The 11,488-nt window shown below is 63.8% G+C and overlaps 2 protein-coding genes across 2 annotated transcripts in view; one reads left to right on the top strand and one right to left on the bottom strand.

Annotated features, from left to right (window-relative positions):
* Positions 1-1,071, bottom strand: part of ZNF276 (zinc finger protein 276) — a 45,378-nt gene extending 44,307 nt beyond the window's left edge. Inside the window, exons 1-2 of the mRNA XM_062177880.1 lie at positions 723-1,071; positions 167-292 (exon numbers count right to left, since the gene is read on the bottom strand). The gene's annotated coding sequence lies outside the window, so the exon portion shown is untranslated. The remainder of the gene's footprint in view (positions 1-166; positions 293-722) is intronic.
* A 1,918-nt stretch (positions 1,072-2,989) lies between these two features.
* On the top strand, positions 2,990-11,488 carry SPATA2L (spermatogenesis associated 2 like). Its single transcript, XM_062176424.1, has 3 exons — positions 2,990-3,050; positions 4,267-4,570; positions 9,712-11,488. Exons 2-3 carry the CDS (start codon positions 4,268-4,270, stop codon positions 10,690-10,692), a joined length of 1,284 nt encoding a protein of 427 aa, XP_062032408.1. The 5' UTR covers positions 2,990-3,050; position 4,267; the 3' UTR covers positions 10,693-11,488.

Genomic DNA, 11,488 nt, shown 5'->3' with positions numbered 1-11,488 from the left:
TGGTAGGAGCCACAGCCACCCGAAGCCCTGCACAGGCGCAGGATCCGCGGGGACTGTACCTGGCCAGGTAGCTGTGGGATTCACCCTCAAGGACTGGACAGCTCTACAGGGCATTAGGGAGCCAGGGTGGACGTCCCCACTGAAGACCTGAGCCCACAGCACTCACCTGGAGGCCTCCCAGCAGTCATTGTCCCACAGAAGGGGACTCCAGCAGAAATGCCCCTTGATGGCAATGCGGCCCTCGGGAGAAGAGGGCAGGCAGCCAGGCATGGACAGCATCTGCCAGGGAGTCCTGGGTAGAGCAAGAAAAGGAAGGGCCTCAGACAACATGGGTTCCACAGGGAGGCAGCGGGAGGGTTCCAACCCAGACTCCCCACGGAGCTGGCCGTAGGGGCTGTGTTTGGGTTCCTTGCAGCAATGGTCTTGCCAAACACAAGCAGTTGGCACTGTCCAGCGCTCTGTTCCCAGGTCTCTGTAAGGAACACCTGGTTTGCCTCTCACAAGGCCCCTGTGAGCGAACAGGTGGTGTATCTTTCCCGGTGGGCAGCAGAGCTGGCTTGAACCCTGATTCAAACCAAAGGCCAGCCTGTGCCATGCATGCCGGGGGCTGACCCCAGGAGCAGGACAACCTGAGTCCCTGCGGCCACTGTCCTCTAGAGCAGCCTCTGTGGGCTAGGGTCAGCCCCTCACCCAGCGCCCCAGAACAAACGGCTGGCACCCACCTGGGCTGCAAAGTCCCTGGGGACCCAGCTTTCTGCAGACGAGATGCAGGCCGGGCCCCCAGGCCTGCCCTCCGACTCCTGGGCACTCCACAGCCCCTGGGAGGGACGTTCATCTCCTCCGTGGCTTGTGCTGGGTCGAGTTCTAAATCTGGATCTTAGAACTGTGGTGAAGAATTCTGGGCTCCCGGACCCAGACATGTCTCAGCAGGGCAGGCTGGGAAGGTGGTAGCCCTGCTGCTGGCCTGGGCGCCGCGTCCAGAAGCGGAGTTCTGAGGCCGCACTTCCTGGAGCAGTAGAGGATGAGCTGAATGTTGAGCACCCTGACAAGGGCAGCCCCGGGGGGCTGTGCTGAGGGCACACACCTGCAGCTCGGAGCTGTGCGGGAGGACTGCGTCCTGACAGTGGGGGGAAGGCTGCGCTCGGCTGCTGCTCGCTGTGTGGCTCTGAGCTGTCCTTCAGTCTGAGCCTGCGGTGCCACCTAAAAGAAAAAAAACATCATAGAATCATAGAATATTCCTGTTTGAAATCCTACAAATCAGCAAGAACTCAAGACCCCCACGTAGGAAGACAGCCAGGCTACAGGTGGCCTGTGGAGACGGTAAGAACAAACCCAAGAGAGGCTGAGATGACAGCAGAAACCAAGAGATGTGAACTAAGACACAAGCTCAGACCCATCAGACTGGTGACACTGGACACGGTGTGGGGATGTGTGCGGTGGTGGGGGCGGGGAGCCAGCAGGCAGTCCTGGCCAAGGGACCGATGGCCTCAGACCTAGCGATGGCCACCTTCTGAGGGCGTTGGGAACCGTGTGGACCGACGTCCCAGCAGGATGTGTGTGCGGGGGGTGCGGGGGGATGTCGGGTCCTAGGAGAGCCGAGAAGGGAACTGTGAACACACATGACCCAGGCCTAAACTGGCTGTCACACAGTTGTCACTGTGTGGCTGGGCTCCAGCTGGGGCAGCCCCCCGATGGCCAGGCCCAGCCATCGATCTGACACTGCAGCCTGACCCCAGCTGTCCGTGTGACTTTACCCAGTACTAAATAAATGGAGTACACAGAACAAATACATGAGTATCCTGGGACCCCCCTAACAAAGTATCACAGAATGTGTGGCTTGAAACAAGTTCAGAATCCCAAGAGCTTTGCAAGGCAGAAATCTGAGCCGAGTGCCCACAGGCTGCCCTGGTCTGAGGCCCAGAAGGCCCCTCCCTCGCCTGCACCTGCCCTGGGAGCTTTCGAAAACCCATGTAGTCCTTAGCTCTGAGCTGCATCACTCCGGTCTGCCTCCTACCCTGTGCATCTTTGTCAATTTTTTTTTTTTGTTGTTAAAGATTCCTTATTTGTTTGAAGGACAGAGGGACAGAGATCTTATATCCACCGGTTCACTCACCAGATGGCCACAACAGGTCAGGACCAGGCCAAAGCCAAGAGCCAGGAACTCCACCTTGGTCTCCCAGGTGGCGGGACCACCAGACGCGCAGGCAGGAAGGCGGGTGGGAGGCGGAGCAGCCAGGACCTGGAGCGGCAAGCATGGCACTGGCCGAAATTCTGCTGAAAAGGTTCATTTACTTACTTGAATTTCCTTGCGAGGCAGGCAGAGACGGCTCCCCTTTGTTGGCCTGCTCCCCAGACGCCAGTAACAGAGGATCCCCAAAGTCCAGGTGGCTTCCCACGTGGGGGGCAGGGACCCAAGAATCCACCTGCGCTGCCTCCCCTGCACTGCACGAAGCGGAGCCGGCCCCGGCTTCTCGGCTGTCTTCACTGGCTCACGCCGCCGAGCTGCCCGTCCGGGACAGCCCTGAAGTCCCCCCGGCGGCGAATCCTGCCGGGCGCAAGCTCCAAGAGCAAACCGGCTTCCCCTCAGGACGGTCCTCTGTCCAGGCGCTCGGCCCGGGCGGCTCTCACGGGGGGCAGGCCTCCCCGGGGGCTCTCAGGAGCCCGCCTCGCGTTATCCTGGGTCGGGGGAGGCCGGTGCTCCCGGAAGCCGCGCTCCTCAGCCGGCCCCGGGCGGCCCGAGGTGGCCCGTGTGTGCCTGAGGGGGCAGAGGCGCCCCTGCCGCCCGCTGGCGCACTCCCCGGGCGCCCGCGCCCCGCGCCGGGAGCCGCACACGCCGCCCCGGCTCCGGCGCTCGGGAGTGGCGCCCGCCCCGAGCGCGCGGCCCCGCCCCCCAGCAGCCGGCCAATCCCCGCCCTCCGAGGAGGCTGCACGTGACGCCCTCCCGCCCCTCGACGTCACGGCCTGTGGGCGGAGCCGAGTCCCGCGGAAGCGCGTGCCAGGGAGGAGGCCGAGCGCAGAGGTGGCGGCTCCCGGACCCCGGGCACGGACAGGTAGTGCTTTCGGCCGTGGGATCCACGGCCCGACGTCGTGGGCGGAGGAGGAGGCTCAGATGACGCGAGCGGGTCTTTGAGGAAGGGGACAGCCATAGACACCGGGCGCTCAGCGGCCAGGGCCTGGATCTCCCGGCGGGGGGTGGGCAGGGGGCGCTGAGCGGGCGGAGGCTGGCTCCCCCGGGAGGGTTGGATAGACTGTGGGTGCTCAGCGAGCAGAGGCTGGCTCCCCCGTCGAGGTTGGGTGGGCTGTGGGTGCCCAGCGGGCAGAGTTTGGCTCCCCCGTCGAGGTTGGGTGGGCAGGGGGCGCTGAGCGGGCGGAGGCTGGCTCCCCTGGCGGGGGCTGGGCTGAGGTGCGGGGGGCGCTGAGCGGGCGGAGGCTGGCTCCCCCGGCGGGGTTGGGTGGGCAGGGGGCGCTGAGCGGGCAGAGGCTGGCTCCCCGGGCGGGGTTGGGTGGGCAGGGGGCGCTCAGCGGGTAGAGGCTGGCTCCTCTGGCGGGCGGTGGGCTGTGGGTGCTCAGCGGGCGGAGGCTGGCTCCCCGGGCGGGGTTGGGTGGGCAGGGGGCGCTGAGCGGGCAGAGGCTGGCTCCCCCGGCGGGGTTGGGTGGGCAGGGGGCGCTGAGCGGGCAGAGGCTGGCTCCCCCGGCGGGGTTGGGTGGCAGGGGGCGCTGAGCGGGCGGAGGCTGGCTCCCCCGGCGGGGTTGGGTGGCAGGGGGCGCTGAGCGGGCGGAGGCTGGCTCCCCCGGCGGGGTTGGGTGGGCTGTGGGTGCTCAGCGGGCGGAGGCTGGCTCCCCGGGCGGGGTTGGGTGGGCTGTGGGTGCTCAGCGGGTAGAGGCTGGCTCCCCCGGCGGGGTTGGGTGGGCTGTGGGTGCTCAGCGGGCGGAGGCTGGCTCCCCCGGCGGGGTTGGGTGGGCAGGGGGCGCTGAGCGGGCGGAGGCTGGCTCCCCGGGCGGGGTTGGGTGGGCAGGGGGCGCTCAGCGGGCAGAGGCTGGCTCCCCGGGCGGGGTTGGGTGGGCAGGGGGCGCTCAGCGGGCGGAGGCTGGCTCCTCTGGCGGGGTTGGGTGCGCTGTGGGCGCTGAGCGAGCAGAGGCTGGCTCCTCTGGCGGGGGGTGCGCTGTGGGTGCTCAGCGGGCAGAGGCTGGCTCCCTGGGCGGGGCTGGGTGGGCTGGGGGCGCTGAGCCGGCAGGGCGCGGCCTAACACCGCGCTCCGCCCGCAGGATGGGCAGCAGCTCGCTGTCCGAGGACTACCGCCTGTGCCTGGAGCGCGAGCTGCGGCGCGGCCGCGCGGGCGTGTGCGGGGATCCCTCGCTGCGCGCCGTGCTCTGGCACATCCTGGTCGAGGACTTCGACCTGCACGGGGCGCTGCAGGACGACGCGCTGGCGCTGCTCACCGACGGGCTGTGGGGCCGCGCCGACCTGGCGCCCGCGCTGCACGGCCTGGCCCGAGCCTTCGAGCTGCTGGAGCTGGCCGCCGTGCACCTGTACCTGCTGCCCTGGAGGAAGGAGTTCACCACCATCAAGGTGGGACTGGGTTTCAGGTGTCTGCAGGGTGTGTAGGCTTCCTAGGCTCAGCCCGCGGAGGCACTCTGGGCTCCCTGAGGTCTGCCCGGGCAGTCCCGGGCTGAGAATGTGGGTGCTCGCCTGCTTTATCACTGTCCTCCCTAAGGGGACCTCGGGGCGTAGTTGCCATGGAAACTCTAGGACAAGTTCAGGGGTATGTGTGTAGGGGGGAGACTTAAGGTCCCTGAGTGGTCCTAATTCCACCAGGACGTAGGCTGACCACTTTCGCAGAGCAGGCTGAGGCCGGTCCCCTGCGAAGCGGGAGAGTGCTGGCCACCAGTTCCGAGGCTGCTGGTGCTCAGAGCTAACTGGGAAGAGTAGGAAGGTGGTGACGTCACTGCACGTGGGCGACATACACCCCCGCGGGTTGCCATGGCAGCCGAGCCACCGCTCTATCAGGACACCTGCTGGCTCGGGGTTCTAGGACTTTGATTCCTCCATTCACACAGGAAAGGAGTGGGCCTGCCGCCCCTGGGGTCAAGCACAGAATGGAGGCATCAGCAGCCAGGAACAACTGGGTTTCGTGCTGGCGCGGCACTGGCTTCCGGCCCGTTCCTGGTGTGCGGCTGTGCACCCGTTACCTGATCTTCCTGAACGTGTTTCAGCCCTGGGAAAGGGACAGAGTCCTGCACTGAGGCAGGCTGGAGAAGCAGGGAGGGAAGGACTTCAAGTGCCCCGGGGTCACAGGCCCCAGCCCCGTGACTGTCCTAGCAGCCTTTCAGCTCTGCACACACCTGTGTGGTCTGGAGCGCACCCTGACACCCATCTCACACACACACACAGCGCACCCTGCCACCTGTCTCACACAGACACACACACACAGCGCACCCTGCCACCTGTCTCACACAGACACACATACACAGCGCACCCTGCCACCCGTCTCACACACACAGGTGCACCCTGCCACCCCTCACACACACACAGAGCACACCCTGCCACCCATCTCTCTCACACACACACACAGAGCTCACCCTGACACCCATCTCATACACACACACAGTGCACCCTGCCACCCATCTCAAACACACACACAGCGCACCCTGCCACCCGTCTCACACACACAGGTGCACCCTGCCACCCCTCACACACACACACACAGCGCACCCTGCCACCCATCTCACACACACACACAGTGCACCCTGCCACCCGTCTCACACATACACAGCGCACCCTGCCACCCGTCTCACACACACACACATACACAGCGCACCCTGCCACCCATCTCATACACACACACAGTGTACCCTGCCACCCGTCTCACACAGACACACACACACAGTGCACCCTGCCACCCGTCTCACACACACACACACACAGTGCACCCTGCCACCCATCTCACACACACAGAGCACACCCTGACACCCATCTCTCACACACACACACACACACACAGAGCTCACCCTGACACCCATCTCATACACACACACAGTGCACCCTGCCACCCGTCTCACACAGACACACACACACAGCGCACCCTGCCACCCATCTCACACACACAGGTGCACCCTGCCACCCCTCACACACACACAGAGCACACCCTGCCACCCATCTCTCACACACACACACACACAGAGCTCACCCTGACACCCATCTCATACACACACACAGTGCACCCTGCCACCCGTCTCACACAGACACACATACACAGCGCACCCTGCCACCCATCTCACACACACAGGTGCACCCTGCCACCCCTCACACACACACAGAGCACACCCTGCCACCCATCTCTCTCACACACACACACACAGAGCTCACCCTGACACCCATCTCATACACACACACAGTGCACCCTGCCACCCGTCTCACACAGACACACATACACAGCGCACCCTGCCACCCATCTCACACAGACACACATACACAGCGCACCCTGCCACCCATCTCACACACACAGGTGCACCCTGCCACCCCTCACACACACACAGAGCGCACCCTGCCACCCATCTCTCACACACACACACACAGAGCTCACCCTGACACCCATCTCATACACACACACAGTGCACCCTGCCACCCGTCTCACACAGACACACATACACAGCGCACCCTGCCACCCATCTCACACACACAGGTGCACCCTGCCACCCCTCACACACACACAGAGCACACCCTGACACCCATCTCTCACACACACACACACACAGAGCTCACCCTGACACCCATCTCATACACACACACAGTGCACCCTGCCACCCGTCTCACACAGACACACACACACAGTGCACCCTGCCACCCGTCTCACACAGACACACATACACAGCGCACCCTGCCACCCATCTCACACACACAGGTGCACCCTGCCACCCCTCACACACACACAGAGCACACCCTGCCACCCATCTCTCTCACACACACACACACAGAGCTCACCCTGACACCCATCTCATACACACACACAGTGCACCCTGCCACCCGTCTCACACAGACACACATACACAGCGCACCCTGCCACCCATCTCACACAGACACACATACACAGCGCACCCTGCCACCCATCTCACACACACAGGTGCACCCTGCCACCCCTCACACACACACAGAGCACACCCTGCCACCCATCTCTCACACACACACACACACAGAGCTCACCCTGACACCCATCTCATACACACACACAGTGCACCCTGCCACCCGTCTCACACAGACACACATACACAGCGCACCCTGCCACCCATCTCACACACACAGGTGCACCCTGCCACCCCTCACACACACACAGAGCACACCCTGCCACCCATCTCTCACACACACACACACACACAGAGCTCACCCTGACACCCATCTCATACACACACACAGTGCACCCTGCCACCCGTCTCACACAGACACACATACACAGCGCACCCTGCCACCCATCTCACACACACAGGTGCACCCTGCCACCCATCACACACACACAGAACACACCCTGCCACCTATCTCTCTCACACACACAGCGCACCCTGACACCTGTCTCACACACACACACACACATACACACAGCGCACCCTGCCACCCGTGTCACACACACAGTGCACCCTGCCACCCGTCACACAAAAACATGGAGCGCACCCTGCCACCTGTCACACAAACACACAGAGCACACCCTGCCACCCATCACACACACACACAGAGAGCACACCCTGCCACCCATCACACACACACACAGAGTGCACCCTGCCACCCATCTCACACACACAGGTGCACCCTGCCACCCCTCACACACACACAGAGCGCACCCTGCCACCCATCTCTCACACACACACACACAGAGCTCACCCTGACACCCATCTCATACACACACACAGTGCACCCTGCCACCCGTCTCACACAGACACACATACACAGCGCACCCTGCCACCCATCTCACACACACAGGTGCACCCTGCCACCCCTCACACACACACAGAGCACACCCTGACACCCATCTCTCACACACACACACACACAGAGCTCACCCTGACACCCATCTCATACACACACACAGTGCACCCTGCCACCCGTCTCACACAGACACACACACACAGTGCACCCTGCCACCCGTCTCACACAGACACACATACACAGCGCACCCTGCCACCCATCTCACACACACAGGTGCACCCTGCCACCCCTCACACACACACAGAGCACACCCTGCCACCCATCTCTCACACACACACACACAGAGCTCACCCTGACACCCATCTCATACACACACACAGTGCACCCTGCCACCCGTCTCACACAGACACACATACACAGCGCACCCTGCCACCCATCTCACACAGACACACATACACAGCGCACCCTGCCACCCATCTCACACACACAGGTGCACCCTGCCACCCCTCACACACACACAGAGCACACCCTGCCACCCATCTCTCACACACACACACACACACAGAGCTCACCCTGACACCCATCTCATACACACACACAGTGCACCCTGCCACCCGTCTCACACAGACACACATACACAGCGCACCCTGCCACCCATCTCACACACACAGGTGCACCCTGCCACCCATCACACACACACAGAACACACCCTGCCACCTATCTCTCTCACACACACAGCGCACCCTGACACCTGTCTCACACACACACACACACATACACACAGCGCACCCTGCCACCCGTGTCACACACACAGTGCACCCTGCCACCCGTCACACAAAAACATGGAGCGCACCCTGCCACCTGTCACACAAACACACAGAGCACACCCTGCCACCCATCACACACACACACAGAGAGCACACCCTGCCACCCATCACACACACACACAGAGTGCACCCTGCCACCCATCTCACACACACAGGTGCACCCTGCCACCCATCACACACAGAACACACCCTGCCACCTATCTCTCTCACACACACACACAGCGCACCCTGACACCTGTCTCACACACACACACACACACAGCGCACCCTGCCACCCGTGTCACACACACAGTGCACCCTGCCACCCGTCACACAAACACATGGAGCGCACCCTGCCACCTGTCACACAAACACACAGAGCACACCCTGCCACCCATCACACACACACAGAACACACCCTGCCACCTATCTCTCTCACACACACACACAGCGCACCCTGCCACCCGTCTCACACACACACACACAGCGCACCCTGCCACCCGTCTCACACACACAGTGCACCCTGCCACCCGTCACACAAACACATGGAGCGCACCCTGCCACCCATCACACAAACACACAGAGCACACCCTGCCACCCATCACACACACACACACACAGCGCACCCTGCCACCCGTCTCACACACACACGAGCCACAGGGCACAGCGCTGGAGCCTCACCTGCAGGCGGGACTGCTACACAGCTAGACGGGGGATGGCAGTCTCTCCTGACAGGGGAGACCTGAGACACTGGTGGAAGCCCCTGTCAAAGCAGGTGCATCCACAACTCCTGGGAGCAGCGTCTCGAGGGGTGCAGATGGAGGGGACAGGGGAGGCAGGACTTCGCAGTGTTAGGGGGTCTCTTGTTCTGGTTCCTACAAGCCAGGTGTTTTCATGGTCAGCCCCTGGGGGTGGACCCAGGCATCAGACCTGCACCCCAGGCCTGGCCTCCAGGAGGGAGTGGTGGCTGACCAGGTCCCTCCCTTGCAGACCTTCTCGGGCGGTTACGTGCACGTGCTGAAGGGCGTGCTCTCAGAGGAGCTGCTGACCAAGAGCTTCCAGAAGATGGGCTACGTGCGCAGGGACGACCACCGCCTCATGGTGACAGCCCCACCCCCAGCCCGGCAGCTGGTGCAGGTGGCCCTGGGCTGCTTTGCCCTCCGCCTCGAGTGCGAGATCCTGAGCGAGGTGCTGGCCCAACTGGGCACCAGTGTGCTGCCAGCGGAGGAGCTGCTGAGGGCACGGAGGGCCAGTGGGGATGTGGCCTCCTGCGTGGCCTGGCTGCAGCAGCGGCTGGCCCAGGATGCAGAGCCACCGCCACTGCCCCCACGGGGCACCCCTGCTGCCTACAGACCCCCGCTGGACCTGTACCGGGACCTGCAGGAGGACGAAGGCTCGGAGGAGGCCAGTCTTTATGGGGGACCTTCACCGGGCCCAGACTCACCCCCAGGGGAGCTGACCTACAGGCCACCACTCTGGGAGCAAAGTGCCAAACTATGGGGTACTGGGGGCCAGACCTGGGAGCCCCCAGCTGAGGCGCTGACTCGGGCGGGCAGCCCACCCTACGGGGCCTTGGAAGAAGAGCTGGAGCCAGAGCCCTCCGCCTTCTCCTTTCTCTCGCTGCGCCATGAGCTGAGTCGGCCTGGGGACCTGGCTGTGGCTGAAGCCCCTGGGAGCCCTGGGAGGGCCAGCCCCAGGCACAGGGAGGCAGAGGGGACAGCGGCATCTGCCTATGGGGCTGTCCCTGAGCTCCCAGGCTACCAGACACACAGCTGCCTGACCCCTGGTGCCCTGCCCACGCTCTGCTGTGACACCTGCCGCCAGCTGCACGCTGCCCATTGTGCAGCCTTGCCCGCCTGTCGCCCAAGCCACTCCCTGCGTGTGCTGCTTGGTGACACCCAGAGGCGCCTGTGGCTACAGCGGGCACAGGTGGACACCTTGCTCTATGACAGCCCTGGAGCCCGGCCCTAGGCCCAGTCAGGCCCCCGTCAAGGGCTCTCAGGAGTTCCTGTGGTGCTTCCTGCAGTGGGGGTCTGGGCTGCAGCCTCTCCCATCCTTAGGGAACTCTAGGCGCAGCAGGAGGGCTCTGGAGAGGCGGGGGTCATGCCTCCCATGGGAAACTCCTCAGAGGGACCAGGCCTCAGCCCTGGCCAGCAGCAGGCCTGGAACTGGCCCCACAGGGACCTTCCCACAGGTCCCCGTCCTCAGCACCCAGATCTGGGCTCCAGTGTGCTGGCAAGGGGGCCCTGCCTGTGTCACAGCACCCAGACAATCCCCTCAAGGACCCCCATCCTTCTCAGAGCTGTCAGCTGCCTCCCTTCTGGCCTCTAGAGACACCACACAGGGGCTTCAAGGACCTGCAGGTGGCACTGGAGTCCCCCAAAACCCACCTGGGTAAGGCCCAGCTATGGGACGCTGGACCCACTAGGTGTCACGGGAGGTGCCCAAGGGCTGCAGAGCCAGGGCAGACTGCCAGCCCCACGAGGTCGAGGGGTGCTGAGTGAAGGCAGCTGTGCTAGTGGGGGTCCATGCAGCCGCTGCTGAGGTGGGGCAGACACCCAGCGAGGGAAGGAGGCTTAGCCTCTGAGAGGCAGCCAGGCTTCCAGACAGGTCTCCGGAACCCAGAGACCCAGAGACGGACCCCCGTGTGCTGTGACAGCCCCTAACCCCCTTCCCTGAGCAAGCCTGCTCCTACCCCCCCGCCCCAGTCCTGCTCCCTAGTGCACGGGAAGACAGTCCAGGTCCACAGAACATTAAATGAGGTGAA

The sequence above is a fragment of the Lepus europaeus genome, chromosome 19 (genome assembly GCF_033115175.1).
Source record: "Lepus europaeus isolate LE1 chromosome 19, mLepTim1.pri, whole genome shotgun sequence".
NCBI classification, from domain to species: Eukaryota; Metazoa; Chordata; class Mammalia; order Lagomorpha; family Leporidae; genus Lepus; species Lepus europaeus.
The sequence above is the reverse complement of the archived record's forward strand: the minus strand, read 5'-3'. Positions and strand labels throughout refer to the sequence as shown.

Excerpts from the sequence above, each read along its gene's own strand:
- SPATA2L (XM_062176424.1), top strand. The coding sequence starts at position 4,268 with ATGGGCAGCAGCTCGCTGTCCGAGGACTACCGCCTGTGCCTGGAGCGC. Across the intron at positions 4,571-9,711 it reads AGGAGTTCACCACCATCAAG|ACCTTCTCGGGCGGTTACGT; the intron begins GTGGGACTGGGT and ends CCTCCCTTGCAG.